This window comes from Narcine bancroftii, chromosome 1, assembly GCF_036971445.1.
Source record: "Narcine bancroftii isolate sNarBan1 chromosome 1, sNarBan1.hap1, whole genome shotgun sequence".
Lineage (NCBI taxonomy): Eukaryota > Metazoa > Chordata > Chondrichthyes > Torpediniformes > Narcinidae > Narcine > Narcine bancroftii.
This window is the reverse complement of record NC_091469.1, coordinates 381,419,010-381,436,683: the sequence shown is the minus strand read 5'-3', so window position 1 is coordinate 381,436,683 and position 17,674 is coordinate 381,419,010. Positions and strand designations below refer to the sequence as shown.

At 40.1% G+C, this 17,674-nt stretch overlaps 1 protein-coding gene across 5 annotated transcripts in view; it reads right to left on the bottom strand.

Moving 5' to 3' along the window:
• LOC138751327 (serine/threonine-protein kinase PRP4 homolog) overlaps positions 1 to 17,674 on the bottom strand; it is a 115,357-nt gene that overhangs the window by 9,011 nt on the left and 88,672 nt on the right. For all 5 annotated transcript variants that reach the window (XM_069913488.1, XM_069913483.1, XM_069913484.1 and 2 more), the window contains 3 exons: positions 4,700 to 4,853; positions 3,600 to 3,714; positions 2,588 to 2,739 (listed from right to left, as the gene is read on the bottom strand). In XM_069913488.1, the coding sequence (XP_069769589.1) occupies positions 2,588 to 2,739; positions 3,600 to 3,714; positions 4,700 to 4,853 (421 nt within the window). The remainder of the gene's footprint in view (positions 1 to 2,587; positions 2,740 to 3,599; positions 3,715 to 4,699; positions 4,854 to 17,674) is intronic.

The following is a 17,674-nucleotide window of genomic DNA, read 5'->3' as shown; positions in this document are numbered from 1 at the left end:
GTATACAAAAAGAAAGTCAATGAGCATAGAGTTTTCACTCTCAGTGGATGCAATTTAATCTCCAGAAAAGGCCCTAAATTATAGCAATTCTGAAGCACTAATAATGTTTTTTAATGTTAGTGAAAACCAGAAGGAACACTCAGATCAATGGTTGGCAACATAAAAAGTCAAAAGGAATGACAGATGATTCTATGAAGTAACGTACAATTGTTATCAATTTCAATGGAGACACACTGGAGACTGCAGATGCTGGAATACGAAGCGAAACAATCTGCTGGAGGATCTCACCGGGTCAAGCAGCAACAGTGGGAGAGAAACAATGCCAATGTTTTAAGCCAAAACCAAGTTCTTTTTCTCCAGTGGTGCTGCTTGATCCACTGAGTTCTTCCAGCATATTGTGTGCAATTTCAGTTTTTCAACCTGAATCCCTGGGGAGCATGCCGTCGATTCTATTTTGACTTGACGTACGTTGTTAGGTGCGGCTGACTCACTTTGATTTAAGCAGGTACAGATAGCATGAGTCAAGTGAATGTCTCAGTATAGTACAAACTAAAGCAAAACTGTTTACGGGACATAAATGTTTTTCCAAAAATCATGGAATACGTCAATATTTCAATTAGAAAGGGCTTTGGCAAATACTAGAGCGCATCGGATGTCCCCCAAAGTTCCTCAACATGATTATCCAACTGCACGAAAACCAACAAGGTCGGGTCAGATACAGCAATGAGCTCTCTGAACCCTTCTCCATTAACAATGGCGTGAAGCAAGGCTGTGTTCTCGCACCAACCCTCTTTTCAATCTTCTTCAGCATGATGCTGAACCAAGCCATGAAAGACCCCAACAATGAAGACGCTGTTTACATCCGGTACCGCACGGATGGCAGTCTCTTCAATCTGAGGCGCCTGCAAGCTCACACCAAGACACAAGAGAAACTTGTCCGTGAACTACTCTTTGCAGATGATGCCGCTTTAGTTGCCCATTCAGAGCCAGCTCTTCAGCGCTTGACGTCCTGCTTTGCGGAAACTGCCAAAATGTTTGGCCTGGAAGTCAGCCTGAAGAAAACTGAGGTCCTCCATCAGCCAGCTCCCCACCATGACTACCAGCCCCCCCACATCTCCATCGGGCACACAAAACTCAAAACGGTCAACCAGTTTACCTATCTCGGCTGCACCATTTCATCAGATGCAAGGATCGACAATGAGATAGACAACAGACTCGCCAAGGCAAATAGCGCCTTTGGAAGACTACACAAAAGAGTCTGGAAAAACAACCAACTGAAAAACCTCACAAAGATAAGCGTATACAGAGCCGTTGTCATACCCACACTCCTGTTCGGCTCCGAATCATGGGTCCTCTACCGGCACCACCTACGGCTCCTAGAACGCTTCCACCAGCGTTGTCTCCGCTCCATCCTCAACATCCATTGGAGCGCTCACACCCCTAACGTCGAGGTACTCGAGATGGCAGAGGTCGACAGCATCGAGTCCACGCTGCTGAAGATCCAGCTGCGCTGGATGGGTCACGTCTCCAGAATGGAGGACCATCGCCTTCCCAAGATCGTATTATATGGCGAGCTCTCCACTGGCCACCGTGACAGAGGTGCACCAAAGAAAAGGTACAAGGACTGCCTAAAGAAATCTCTTGGTGCCTGCCACATTGACCACCGCCAGTGGGCTGATAACGCCTCAAACCGTGCATCTTGGCGCCTCACAGTTTGGCGGGCAGCAGCCTCCTTTGAAGAAGACCGCAGAGCCCACCTCACTGACAAAAGGCAAAGGAGGAAAAACCCAACACCCAACCCCAACCAACCAATTTTCCCTTGCAACCGCTGCAATCGTGTCTGCCTGTCCCGCATCGGACTGGTCAGCCACAAACGAGCCTGCAGCTGACGTGGACTTTTTTACCCCCTCCATAAATCTTCGTCCGCGAAGCCAAGCCAAAGAAAGAATAATGTTTTTTAATGTTAGTGAAAACCGGAAGGAACACTCAGATCAATGGTTGGCAACATAAAAAGTCAAAAGGAATGACAGATGATTCTATGAAGTAACGTACAATTGTTATCAATTTCAATGGAGACACACTGGAGACTGCAGATGCTGGAATACGAAGCGAAACAATCTGCTGGAGGATCTCACCGGGTCAAGCAGCAACAGTGGGAGAGAAACAATGCCAATGTTTTAAGCCAAAACCAAGTTCTTTTTCTCCAGTGGTGCTGCTTGATCCACTGAGTTCTTCCAGCATATTGTGTGCAATTTCAGTTTTTCAACCTGAATCCCTGGGGAGCATGCCGTCGATTCTATTTTGACTTGACGTACGTTGTTAGGTGCGGCTGACTCACTTTGATTTAAGCAGGTACAGATAGCATGAGTCAAGTGAATGTCTCAGTATAGTACAAACTAAAGCAAAACTGTTTACGGGACATAAATGTTTTTCCAAAAATCATGGAATACGTCAATATTTCAATTAAAAAATCTTTCTTCTGGAAGGCAAGACAACAACAAATTAGAACTATTACAATGGTATCATGGCAATATTTGAATGAATGATGCAAAGTGAAGTTCTAGAAATGAAATTTTCAGATTCCTACCTTATTTGGCATTTTGCCCTTAAGGTCCATCATGAGTTTCAGCATGTGATTGTTAGTTTTGCCAGGAAACAGAATTTTTCCTGTGTAGAGTTCATAAAGTGTGCAACCAACAGACCACAAATCTATGGCATAATCATAAATCTTCCCAATAACTAGAAGAAAGAAACAAAATGTTTATGCTTGGAGTCACAAACTGTTAGTGATTTGCTTATAGACAAAGTTTCTTAAACTGAAAATAAAGTTACAGAAATATATTTGAATAAGCATACAAAATCAAGCAAGCAAATGAAATATAAACCAAGGCATGCTGTCAGTTCAGAGACGTAAAACATATTACAGCTATAATTCTTAAAATGATCATGACTGCTTAAAACATTGGGTTTTGTCATAAACACCAAATGTTATTTTGAGAGAGAACAATCCATTCAAACTCCATGGGTAACAGACCAACTTCAGAATAAGCTGAAGTTAAAAAGCACTATTAATATGATTAAAATGCCAGCAACAACTTTAAAGGAAAATTTCTTAAACCTAAAATATAATTTATCTGGAGTGCATCAACTTGAATTCAAACAACAATGCTTAGCTTCTTTTGTGTGCTGGAGTTAAATGCCAGGGCTGATTTCTGCAGGCTGTGAATGGGCTTCAGGAAATGTTCGCTGCTACCCCATGTGTAGTCTACTTTCTGGTCCAAAGTCTTAGGATTTCATGCTTATTAACACTAACAAGATTAAGTAAATGAAATGGATCATCTTTCCCACTCTAAACAAGCTTGATTCCATAATGTTGACACACCACAGTTTTATGGTACTACATTGGCTACTTAGACAATTTGGAAGCCTCCAATTGTCCAATTATAGAACAACAAAGTGACAGGTTTTAGAAGTTGTGGACAGCTTCACCTCATAGATAATAAACACACTCAGACGGACACAAAAAGGGATTCCCATATAAGGATTGTACTTCTATACATACACATTTTCATCCTGTAAAATAAAGATTTAAAACTTACTGATTTCAGGTGCGCGGTAAAATCGGCTGACGAGGTATGGAGTGATATCATTATCAGCAACATGTGAAGCTGAACCAAAGTCACAAAGTTTTAGGATTGTTTTAGATTCATTTACCTGTAATGCAAAAATAAATTGAAACTTGTGTGCACATTTGTACTTGGCTCCCAATGCTTGCACATACGATAACAGCAAAAATTAAGGTTAAAAAAAATAAGTGCTATTTCTAACCCTCAAAAAATATCAATCAGGTGATAGAAATTTCAAATAAAACATAACTCTAAAGATCTTGCGTTATGATATTTACAAATTTTTATGAAGCTTGAAACATTGGTCTGGATCTGACAGTCAGTGAAGGAGCAGTGTTTGCTCACCTCAAAAAAAGTCCACAGATCTTGCATTTGCTTTAGTTACATGAGAGCTAGAATAACCTTTGTCAAGCAAACGTGCAATCATATTTTTAGAAAGATAGAATGGTCCAGTTATCAGCTGGCTCAAGGACATCTATTTCAGACCTTAAAAACAAATGTGCAACTGCTTGATTTTACTGGTTTGGTGAAATATGACGAGATGCAACATTATGTTATTATTAATCTGAGGCAGCTTTATTTATGAAAGAGTTTCCATTTTGGCCAACATTGAAACCTGGTTTAACAGTTGTCTCAAGAATCTACATCTTTTAAAAGCAAATACTTGTGTCAAAATTCCCTTAAATTGTCTTAATTTTCTATTTGAGATGGCAATGTATTGAAAATATGATTAAACATATCCTACTTAGAACACTGTATCTCCCCATAACACATCATACACTAAAAGTGACTGCTGTACTCTGCATCTCAACACAAAAGGCATAATTACTATATTGTCAATGAACTAAAATCTCAATGTAAAAAATATTGTGCATTGAAAGACAAAATGTTGTTTCCAAATCAAAATTACACTCCCGACCTCAATTTAAATTTTGAATAGTTTCCCCCGACCCCCCCCCCCACCACCCACCCACCCCAAGCCAACCTCAATGACTGCATAAACACCATGATATCAACATCTCTTTATCCAAGGTAAAATTCCATACTCATTTGAAATAGAAGGTGTAATTTACCAGTATATTGTCAGGTTTGATGTCAGCATGGAGGATGTTGCATCTCTTCAACAGCTTCAGAGCCAAGAACAGCTGCTGACTGTATGATCGAACAGCCTTTATATGAAGGCCAACATCTTTGCCATATTTTTTCAGTACTTCACGCAAATTCATGCTGTAGAAGAAAGCCAAAAGCTTTAGCATTCAAATTACATAAAGGAATAAAATGGTGGAATTAGCTTCAGTACTACACTATGCTGTTGAAATTATTTCATTTTATAAGCTCTCTATTTACTTCAGCATGGATCTTTTTAAATGCACCAAGGATATTAAACTAAAGCCAAGAATTGCCACTTGGCATTTTCTTGTCTTCTTTAATGCATGCGTCCTGAAGCACCTTACAGGAACAAGACCACAATGCCACAAGTACTAGGAACAGCAGCACATTTTACTTCTCAAGCCTGTTCTGCCATTCCTCAGGATCATGGCTGTCTGACATTCCTCTAGTCCTCTTTCCTTGTAATTCTGAATTCCTTTACCTATTAGGGATATCAAGTTCAAGTTTATTGTCATCTGATTGTACACATGCAACCCAACAAAACAGAACATCTCCGGACCATAGTGCACACACACAGACATTCAGAACACCCTACACACAAATGACATATATACATAAGTGAACAAAATATTCAAAAATAATTTACAAGTTTCTAGGATTGTTCAACAATCTCAGCCTGTGGGCATAAGCTGTTTCCCAGCTTATGGTTTTTATGCTCCTGTACCTTTTCTTTGAAGGTAGTGCCTCAAAGATACTGCAGGCTATATGGTAAGGGTCTTCAATGATACTCTAAGCCACACATGTCAAACTCTGGCCCGCGGCCACCGCGCCAGTATAGCGCATGCACACTGCAAGGTGAAAATGAAGACGCCGGAGGTGTGGAGGGATCTCAGAGTCCTGAATCCCGGGGATCGGAGCGCCGCACTCAGCCCGCCCGGCTCCCGGACACACAGACGCGGCTGGAGTTGGGGACCATCCTCGCTGGGTCTGCGCTTCAGCGGTGACGGTGGACCGAACGTCTCATTGGCGATGCCTTCCCCCTCGCTCCGTGCGCGGCGGACCCTGCCTCCCGCTCCTTTTGTTGGAGACGAGCCCGGCGCCGTGAGATCGCAGTTTAATCCCTCTCCAACCATGGGAGGGTGGTGGGAGCAACGCGCTCTTCTCAGCCAATTCCTCCACCGCCCTGGACGCCGGCGTTTCAACGGGGGGTTCGGGTGTCTTCGTCAGGTGACCAACCTGTTGGTCCAAGACAAGGGGAGAGCGTACAAACTCCACACAGACAGCACCTGAACTCGGGTGAACGTGGAGCTGCGACCCCACATTCCACATCAGGACTATGTGTAAGATTGGGAGCAGTGAGACGGAAGCTTATTTTGTTCCTGTGATTTAAGCCTTTCTTGGGGTGGGGGGGGGGGTCCTTCTCTGACCACTTGCCTAACAATTAACCTAATCAGATGTGGAGTTACCACAATACAACAGTTCTCAACCTTTTTCTTTCAACTCGCGTCCCTGTGCCATTGGTGCTCTGTGATTAGTAAGGGATTGCTTAAGGTGGTCTGTGGGTGGAAAGAAAAAGTTTGAAGACCACTGCTTTAATCATCCCTCATTGACTCGTCATGTGCACGGTTTCAGACGCTAAAGGAAATGGGCCAATGACAATGACAATGAAAGAGTTTATCCAAAACTATTATTAAACATTTATTTTAATAAGAAAAAGTTTAACATTACATATGTTGAAAGAAGAGAAAACATGCAGATGTTGTTGAAAATTTTCAATAAATATTTAGTTTGGCCCTCGACTTAGTCCAAGTTTTTAATTTTGGCCCTCCGTGAATTTGAGTTTGACACCCCTGCTCTAAGCCCTCTAAGTACCACTCCCTGTAGATGTGGTCGATAGAGGGAAATTGCGATCTTCTCAGCAGTGTTAATCACCCTCTATACTGACCTCAAATCTGATGCCTTGCAGCTACCATACCACACTATGATGCAGCCAGACAGGACACTATTGTGGTGGCCTTGCCCTCCTCAACTCCTTAGGAAGTGTAGGCACTGCTGTGCCTTCCTGACTAATGAGGTGGTGTTGTGGGTCCAAGATAGATTGCCCTTAAAACAGACATCAAGGAACATTGTGCTTCCCACTCTCTACGATGGAGCAATTGACATATACTGGGGAGTGGTCCTTTGTCCTCCTGAAGTCCACAATCACCTCCTTTGTCTTGTCCATGCTGAGATGCAAGTTGTTGCTTTTGCATCACTGTACAAGGCTTTTAACCTCCTCTGTCAGCCAATGAGGCCCACTACTATTTTTTCCATCTGTGATGATTCTGTTGAAGCTGAACCTGGCAGTATAGTTGCAAGTTAGCAGCTTGAACTGTAATAGGCTGACCACACAGCTCTGAGGTGCACCAGTGCTCAGTGCGATACGGCTTGAGGTTTTGCTACCAACTGGACAGACTATGGACTTTCAATCAAGATGACCAGGATCCAGTTGCAGAGAGGTACTGAATCCCAGTGAAGACAATTTATTTACCAGCCTCTGAGATTTGTTTGCGTTAAACGCCAAGCTCAAGTCAAACAACAGCCTGGCATATGAGGCATCGTTCTCTAGGTGGGTCAGGATAGACTGGATGCAAGGATTCTGTCAACACAGCTTAGTGGTAAGGAATTCCAAAAACTCAAGCCTCAGGGAAGTAATTCTTCCTGCTCTCATTCTTAAGTGGGTATCCACTTGTTTGGAGATGTGCCTTCTGGTCCTGGACTCCATTTCAGGGAAGATACTCTCGACACTTATCCCAACAAGTCACCCAAGAATCTGATGTCATTAAAATAACTGTTCATTCCTTGAAGCTCTGTTGGCACAGACCCACAGACTCTTCTCATAGGGCAACATACCCAAGACCATCCCAGTGAACCTTCTCTGAACAAACTCCAACAAGTTAACACCTTTCTTTAAACAGGGAAACAAAGCTGCCTGGATCCAATCACACCAGAGCCATGTACAGTAATACTTAAACCCTCTTGGAATAAGGACTGACAGTCCATTATCCTTGCCTCTTACATGCTGCACTTGTGCACTGGCTTTCTCTTATATATATTGAACCCTCAAACCTATTGTGCTACAGCTTTCTTCAGTTTTTCTCTTGTCCAAAAATACTGCTATTTTGTTCTTCCAAAATAAACCCCATTTTTCCATATCCTACTCTATACTGTGCAACTTGCCATTTCATCTATTGTTATCTATAAATTTGCCTAGTTCCAGCCTTGCAGTTTCAGCAGATTGCCCATGTCCACAATCCCCTTTTTCTTACTCGCTGCCTATCAGCTAATCCACTATCCATTCAAATCTATTATCTCCACCACTTACTTAATGGCTTAACTTTTTACAAGGCACTTTGTTGAATGCCTTCTGAAGTCCAAATGCATCAAATGGCTCCTCTTTATTCACTCTTGTATCGACTCCCTCAAAAACCTCAAAAATTGACATACAATGGTGCTTATTGATCAGATCATGATTTTCCAAATGTGCTATTCTTCCTCAATTAACTATTCTAAGCAACAAGATCTAAACATAAAGATAAAAAATGAAAAATGGGAAAAGCTATGCTCCGGAACTAAGAGAAATATAATAAACACAAGGTTACACATGATACAATATAATTGGTTACACAGGCTGTACACCACGCCCCAAAAGTTAAATAAATGGGACCCAACAGTATCAGACAAATGTTTTTGTTGTAAGAAGGAAACAGGAACAACAGTACATGCAATTTGGGCATGTGAGAAAGTGCAAAAGTTTTGGGAAGATCTAAATCAGGTATTAAATAAAATCACAAAAAGCAACATACCAAAAAATCCAGAGATCTTTCTTCTAAGTAATATAAGTAAAGAATTATACCTCAAATTGGATGAAGCACAAAAAAGATTTATTATGATAGCCTTAGCTGTAGCAAAAATATGTATAATGTCAACCTGAAAATCAGAAGAGAGCCTGAGAGTTCAGCAATGGTACATAGAAATGAATAAATGCATTCCATTGGAAAAAATAACATAATTTAAAAAATAAAGTCACAGTTTTCGAACAAATTTGGGAACCGTACATGGAACACAACAGAGAGGACCTACCGCGGACCTCCACCCCCTAAAATGATAGAATGAGAAGAAGACGAAATGAACTGACCCAGTGTGTTAAAGTAGATGACACAATTTTCTTGTTTATTTTCATTGTGTGATGACATTGTTTAATGGGTTTATTGTATTGTATATGTTGAACATTTAGTGGGTAGGGAGGGGGGTGGGAAGGAGGGAGGGAAGGGAGCGGAGAAAATTACACTGTATATTTAAGAGGGAAATGTTTGTGTGTATTTTGGTTAATATGGTTCATAGTGTTAAAAATCAAAATTTTTGAAAAAAAATTAACTATTCTAAGCTTTTTCCAATAATCCATGTTGGCTCATCAGCCCAGCATTACCCATGCTTTGCTTTACTCTCTTTTTGAATGGGGCTATTGCATTGACTTCTGATCTTCTCGTATTTCTCTAGAATGCAAGGATTCTCAGTCTCTACGTCACTTTTAGTAGCCACTTATTTCAGGACATTAGGAGGAGAGTTATCAGCTTTTAGTCCTATCAAGTCACCAAACAGGATTCTTCTTCAGATGATCACATTTAAATCTACCCCTGCTTTATTCAGCTTCAATTATATTTTACATATGTTCTATGGCAAAGATGGATTGAAAATATCTGCCATTATTTTATTCCCTGTAACTATTTCCCTGATATCATTTGCCAAGGGGATATATTCATTTGGATCCTCTCTTTTCCTTTTTTTTTAATATAAACTTAAATTCTTATCAGTTATATTTCTCACTTAGTTTATATTCTCTCTTTTTATTATTTTCTTGTTTGGCTTTGGTGGATTCTTGATTTATCCCACTCTTTGAAGGGACGTTAACTGTAGTATCTTCACTTTTCCAACTTAATCATTAGTTAGCCTTGGTTGGTTTATCCTTTGTCTCACTGGAATGCAACTTTTGTAGGGAGTTAAGAATAACCTCTTTAATTGCCTGCTGCTGCTTATCTAGTTGCCCAGTTAACTTCAGTCAAATCCAGCCTCAACATAGGTTTAAGCCTTTAAACCTTTTCTAACTAAATATCCCACTCTCAAAATTCTCCAAGCACAAGCATTATATGGTATCATCAAGCTAAATCTGACACTATGTACAAGGCATATAACTACATTGGATCAGAGAGATAGCTAATATGAAGGACAAATTTAGTTTCAGATCTTGTCTTGAAACAGGGCTGCCGATGATGAAACAATAGAATTTTAAAATGATACCTAGGCATCATTTTTTTTTACTATTTAAGGTTAGGGGCTTTTTAAATTCTAATTTTGAAGCTCCCTGAAGACCTAGAACCTAATGATGGGGTTGATATATAATTCGATCTAATTATAAAGGGGTAGTATCTGGCCTTTATGATTTTTAAGATCTAGGGATAGTTCCCTGGACAGAATTAAAAAACTACGGGAACAAGATTTTCATCAGCCATTTTCTGTAACTTAAGGGAATTCTATTCTGAAATGAATGCATTCATCGTCTCTGTGCTAGACATTCATTATTACAATTTAAGGTAGAACAGCAGGCCCATTTTTCCAAAGTTCAATTGGCTAAATTCTATTCTAATCTCTCTTCTAAATGAGTTAAATGGATAACTGAAGAAGGTACACACAATCCTATGTCATTGCCCTTGCTTCCCTTATCACAACAGAGGCACATTAATGAGATGGATAGATGCAGTCCCTCGAACTCAATTTTTTTTTTGCTAACTATTTTATTTATCGCACTGTGAACCACATCAACCAAAATATGTACAAATGTTTCTCATTAAATTTACACAGTGACATTTTCCCTCTTTTCTCCCCCTCTTCCCTCCCTCCCCCTCCAAAACCAATAAATATTAAACATATAAAATACAATAAAACAACATCTTCACACAAAAGAAAAACAAAAAAGACGTGTTGTCTACTTTTTCATATTAAATCTGATCAGGTTTATCTTCTTATCACTTTTGGAGATGGAGGTCCGAGGCCAGCATTTTCTATTATATTTCATGTATGGTTCCAAAATTCAAACAATGTCAATTTGTTTTTTAAATTATACGTAATTTTTTCCAATGGAATACACTTTTTCATTTCCATTCATGTACCATTGTTGTATTTTCAGACTCTCTTCCATTTTCCAGGTATACATTTTTTTGCTACTGCAAGGGCGATCATAATGAATCTTTTTTGGGCTCTATCCAATTTGAGACCTGGTTCTTTACCTCATATTATTTAAAAGAAAAATTTCTGGATTTTTTGGCATGTTGTTTTTTGTGATTTTGTTTAATATCTGATTTAGCTCTTCCCAAAAAGTATTCACTTTTATGCATGCCCAAATTGCGTGTATTATTGTTCCAATTTCTTGCTTACAGCAAAAGCATCTATCCGATATTGTTGGGTCCCACTCTTAATTTCTGAGGGGTTATATATTGCCTGTGTAACCAATTACATTGTATCATGCGTAGCCTTGTGTTTATTGTATTCTTCATAGTTCCAGTACATAACTCTTCCCAGGTTTCATTACCTTTATGTTTAAATCCTTTTCACAGCTTTGTTTAGGTTTGTACGTTATTTCATCATTTTCATTGCCTTGCATCTTAATGTACATGTTTGCTATAAATCTTTTAATTATCATTGTGCCTGTAATTACATATTCAAACCTGCTTCCTTCTGGTAGTCTCAATCTGCTTCCCAATTTGTCCTTTAAATAAGCCTTCAATTGATGATATGCAAACATTGTACCGTGAGTTATTCCGTATTTGTCCTTCAACTGTTAATAAATTATTTCCCAAAAACCAATTTTCTATTCTTTTGATTCCTTTCCTCTCCCATTCTCTAAAAAAAGGGGATTAGTGGATTTTGTGTCAATAGCATTTTTGGTATTTGGTAATTTATCTTTTTTTCTTTCTACATGTATCTTCTTCCATATTTTAAGTAAATGATGCAGTACTGGTGAGTTGTTATATTGCACCAGTTTTTCATCCCATTTATAAAGTATATGCTCCAGTATTTTTTCTCCTATTTTATCTAGTTCTATCCTAGTCTAATCTGGTTTTTTTCCCGTTTGGTAAAAATCTGATAAGTACCTTAATTGTGCAGCCCTGTAATAGTTTTGAAGTTTGATAATCTCTCTGTTAATTTGTCCAGCGCTACCCTCGATTTTTTTCCCTTTCCACAAGAACTTCCTTGTTATTCTCCTTAGTTCTACAAAGAATTTCTCAGTTAAGGGAATTGGTAACGTTTGAAATAAGTATTGTACCCATGGGAATATGTTCATTTTTATGCAATTCACCCTCCTTATCAACGTTAGCAGTAATTCTTTACTATTTTCCAAGTCTTCCTGTATTTTCCTTATTAATGGCTGATAATTTAGTTTGTACAAGTGATTTAGGTTATTGTCTATCCTGATACCAAGATATCGTAGCGCTTGTGATTGCCAGAGATTCTTTTTTGAGTTTTGTATAGTCCGCATTACTCATTGGCATCACTTCACTTTTATTTGTGTTGACCTTATACCCAGATATACAAGAAATTGATGGAGTATGGAGAAATAACTCTTTTATTGATCTCTCTGGTCCTGTTTGGTATATTATGTCATCTGCGAATAGACTGATTTTATACTCATTCTCCTTTATTTTTATCTCTTTTATTTTATTTTCCTTTCTTATCAGCTCTGCCAATGGTTCTATTGCCAAGGCGAACAATGAGGGGGGACAATGGGCATCCCTGCCTAGTTGATCTGCTTACTTTGAACTAGCTCGATACATATCCATTTACCATTACTTTTGCCAACAGCCTGTTATTTTATGCCCTAATACAATAAATATATTTTTCCAGAAGATTAAATTTCTGTAACACTTTAAATAAGTAGTTCCACTCTACCCTGTCAAAGGCTTTTTCTGCATCTAACGCAACCACCACCATTGGTCTTTTAATCCATTGAGCTACATGAATTAAATTAATAAATTTACAAACATTTTCTGCTGTTTGTCTTTTCTTGACAAATCAGTTTGGTCTTGTTTTACTAATTTTGGTACACAGTCGGTCAATCTGTTTGCTAATAATTTTGCTATTACCTTATAATCTGCATTTAGTAAGGATATTGGTCGGTATGATGCTGCTGTTAATTGGTCCTTCCCTGTCTTTGGTATTACTGTGATTATTGCTGTCTTGCATGATTCTGGTAAGTTTTGTATTTCTTCCACCTGATTCATTACTTCCAGGAGGGGTGGAATTAATAACTCTTTAAATGTTTTATAAAATTCTATCCTCCCCTGGTGTTTTATTGTTTGGTAGCTTTCTTATTATGTCCTGTACTTTCTCTATTTCAAACGGTTTTATCAGTTTACTTTGATCCTCTACTTGCAGTTGTGGCAATTCGATTTTAGCTAAAGACTCACCTATTTTATCATTTTTTTCCTTCATTCGTGGTTTGGTATAGTTGCTTATAAAATTCTTTAAAGTTTTCATTGATCTCTATTGGGTTGTATGTGATTTGTTTATCCTTTTTCCTTGTTGCCAATATGGTTCTTTTAGCTTGTTCTATTTTAAGTTGCCAGGACAATATTTTATGTGTTTTTTTTCTCCCTATTCGTAATACCTTTGTTTGGTTTTCATTATGTTCTTTGCCACCTGGTACGTTTGTAACAGTTCGTATTTTATTTTTTTTGTCCGCCAACTCTGTCTTTTTCTTTATATCCTCCCTTTTCACTAATTCTTTTTCTGTAATTGCTATCTCCCTTTCCAACTGTTCTACTTCCCGGTTGTATTCCTTTTTCATCTTAGTTACATAGCTTATTGTCTGTCCTCTAACAAAGGCTTTCATAGCCTTTCATACCCATAGTATAATCTTATCTTTTACAGACTCTGTGTTTATCTCAAAGTATGTTTTAATTTGGCATTCAATAAACTCCCTAAATTCCTGTCTTTTAAGTAGCATGGGGTTTAACCTCCATCTTTATGGTCTTGGTGGGATGTCCTCCAGTTTTATTACTAATAGCAGGGGTGAATGATCAGATAGTAATCTAGCTTTATACTCAAGTTTTCCTTACTCGCCCTTGAATTTGGGCCGACAACAAAAACATATCAATCCTTGAGTATGACCTGTGCCTACTTGAGTAGTATGAATATTCCCTCTCTTTTGGATGTTGCCTCCTCCATATATCCATTAGTTTCATTTCTTGCATCAATTTAACCATAAATATGGCTACTTTATTCTTTTTGTTTGTTATCTTTCCAGTTTTATCCAGCACTGGATCCAAATTAGGGTTAAAATCCACCCCACCTCCCCCATCAGAATGTTTCCCTGTGTATCTGCTATCTTCAAAAAAAATATCCTGCATAAACTCTTGATCTTCATCATTAGGTGCATATATATTGAGCAAATTCCAAAATTCTGAGTATACCTGACACTTTATTATTATATACCTTCCCACTGGCTCTGCTATTTCCTCTTTTATCTTGATTGGTACATTTTTGTTAACTGGTATGGCTACATCCCAAGTTTTTCAATTGTATGATGCTGCCTCTACGTGCCCTACCCAGTCTCTCTTCAATTTGCTATGCTCCAACTCAGTCAGATGCGTTTACTGTACAAAAGCTATATCTATTTTTTCCTTTTTGAGTATTGTTAGTCGCCTCTTCCTTTTAATTTGGTTATGTATTCCATTAATGTTTATGGTCATATAATTCAACATAGCCATCTTATATCTTTGTTTTCACTTCTTTTTCGCCTCCTCAGCACCCCTACCCCCTTTCTTCCATTATTGTGTTTTTTTTAAAGTTTTCCTTATTTATCTCAATATATGACAACACGCTTAAAACATAAAATACCCCAACAATCCCCACAACCAATAACACTTTGACCCCAAATGACATTTAAACCCCCCTTCTTTGGGTTGCCCCTAGTCCCTTGCTGAGCAACCACAACTCCCCTTTCCATTTGGTTTGTGATCATACTCGCAAGCCACAACTGATTTCGCAGTGACGGTTTCCCCCCCTCCCCAGCTCCCACCCAGAGAAACACTATTCATTTTCTGTACAACTTTAAACCTCTGTATATACATTGTCTCTATTTTATATTATTATGTATTTTTATACATTTTCTTTCCAGTCTTCTTTCTCATTACTCCTCCTCATCTTGTCTCCTGTCCTGCAAATGATCTGCGAATTCTTGGGGTTTCTTTGGATCCGAGAACAGTCTATTCTGTTTTCCAGGGATAAATACCTTGAGTACTGCTGGGTATCTCAGCATAAAGTTATAGCCTTTCTTCCATAAAATCGCTTTCGCCGTATTGAACTCATTCCTCTTCTTTAAAAGTTCAAAACTTATGTCCGGGTAAAAAAAATATTTTCTGTCCCTTATATTCCAACGGCTGCTTGTCTTCCTTTACTTTATTCCTTGCCCACTCCAATATGTTCTCTCTTGTTATACATCTTAGAAGTTTTATTAAAATGGATCTCGGCTCTTGGTGTGGTTGCGGCTTCTGTACTAGTGCTCTGTGTGCCATTTCTATTTCTTCTTGTAGGTCTGTCGCTCCCAACACCTTCGGGATCCATCTTTTTATAAATTCCTTCATGTCTATCCCTTCTTTGCCCTCTTTCAGGCTTACTATTTTTATGTTGTTTCGCCTACTGTAGTTTTCCAACATGTCAATTTTTTGGGATAACAAATCCTTTGTCTTCTTAATTTCTTTCTCTTTCTTCCAATTTTCCTCTTAATTCATTTATTTCCACTTCTACAGCAGTTTCTCTTTCTTCCACATTTTCTACCCTTTTCCCTATTTCTGTCATGGCCAACTCTAAACTTTGCATTTTGTCTTCTGCTCTTACCATTTTTCTTTTAATTGTATTAAATTCAAGTGTTAGCATTTCTTTTAATGACCTTATTTGGTCTTCAAAAAAGTCTCTATCTATAGTCTGTATTTGCTTTACCTTTTCTTTCCTGTGTAGATCTTGGTCTTCTCCTTCTCTTTTTCTGTGTCTGTGTCTTCTTCCTCTCTTCTCTGTGTGTGTGTCTCTTCAGCTCTTTCTGGTGAGCCACTTCTGTCTCTATGCTCCTCATATCCTTGTTCGCCCCTCTCCTGCTCTTCCTGACTCTGGGCGTCCCCCAGTTGAGCGTCTCTTTGCTGGACACCCCTCAGCTGGGCGCCCCGCTGCTGTCTGTCCCTCAGCTGGGCGCCCCTCCCACCGGTGTCTTCTTTTCCTTTTGTTTTCGTACTGCACATGCGCAGTTGTGCACCTTTGTTTGGCTCCATGAGCCATTTTTGTAGTCTGCTGGTCAGGAGGTCACCTCTCCTCCGGGCACCTAAAAGCTTCAGGAGTCGGTCAATCCTCTTCACAGTGGCTCCCTGCCCCTATGTGCAGGTAAGGCCATCTTTTTTCCCCCAGGGATTTTCTTTCTTCTCTTTTCTCTGTCATTCTTGCTTTCTCTCTTTTCGGCGCCATCTCCTGGCTCTTCCTTGTAACTTTATCTTCTTTTTCCTGTGTTTTGTGTTTATTAGGCTGTTTTTTACTGACTTTTTTTCCTTTTCTCTGGAGAGGGCTGGACCGGCCACTACTTCATCACGCGACTCTGACTTTGGAAAAAATTCGATGTTCCACTACTGAAATTAATCTTAACTTTGTTTTTTTAATAGAGTTCTCTTCTTAATTATTTTCAAAATTTGTAAGATAACTAGTTTTTGGTTTTTTAACCCAATGTTTACCTTTTTTTATTATTAGTCGGAGACTAATAATCTCCAAAGGGATGGGATTGAATTAGATAATTAGTATAGTGTTTTTCTTTTTACCTTTCTTTTTAATATAACATAGGTCTCAGTACTATTTGTATTGCTATGAGATTTGCTAATACTTTATTGATGCAAATAATTAACGGCGGCGACGGCCGCGATACGGGCAGGAGCAAGGGGGAGACGGCGGCCCCGGCCTCGGTCGAGTGAGACAGGCTGAGGCCCCGGTCCAGACAGGGAGTGGGAGGCGGCGGCCCCAGTCCAGGCACAGGGAGAGCAGCAGCGGCCCCGGCCCCGGTCCGGGCAAAGGGTAGACGGCGGCGGCCCCGATACGGGCAGGAGCAAGGGGGAGATGGCGGCCCCGGCCTCGGTCAAGTGAGACAGGCGGAGGCCCCGGTCCGGACAGGGAGTGGGAGGCGGCGGCCCCAGTCCAGGCACAGGGAGAGCAGTAGCGGCCCCGGCCCCGGTCCGGGCGAAGGGTAGACGGTGGCGGCCTCGATGCGAACCAGCCGGTGGTCAGTGTGGCATTCCGCGCTAGGCATGACCCTGGTGTGGAGCACATCTCGTTTGTCACTTTCTCGCACCAGGATGTAGTCCAGGAGGTGCCAGTGTTTGGATCGGGGATGCATCCAGGTGGTCTTAAGGCTGTCCCTCTGCTGAAAAAGGGTGTTTGTAATGACAAGCCGCTGTTCTGCGCAGAGCTCCAACAGGAGGCGCCCATTGTCGTTGCACTTGCCGACGCCATGCTTGCCCAGGATTCCTGGCCAGGTTTCTGAGTCTTTGCCGACACGAGCGTTGAAGTCGCCCAGGATGACAACCTTGTCAGCTGTAGGGGTGCTTTGGATGAGGTTGCGCAGGTCGGTGTAGAACTTGTCCTTTTCTGCTGGTTCCGCCTGGAGGGTTGGAGCATAGACACTGATGAGGGTGATGTGACGCTTGTTCTGAAGGGGGAGTCGCATGGACATGATTCGGTCCGAGAGGCCTATCGGAAGGTTTTCGAGTTTGGAGGCAATGAAGCTCTTGACCATGAAGCCTACACCAGATAGGCGTCGTTCATCCGAAGGCTTGCCAGACCAGTAGAGTGTGTAGCCCGCGCCGCGTTCTTGG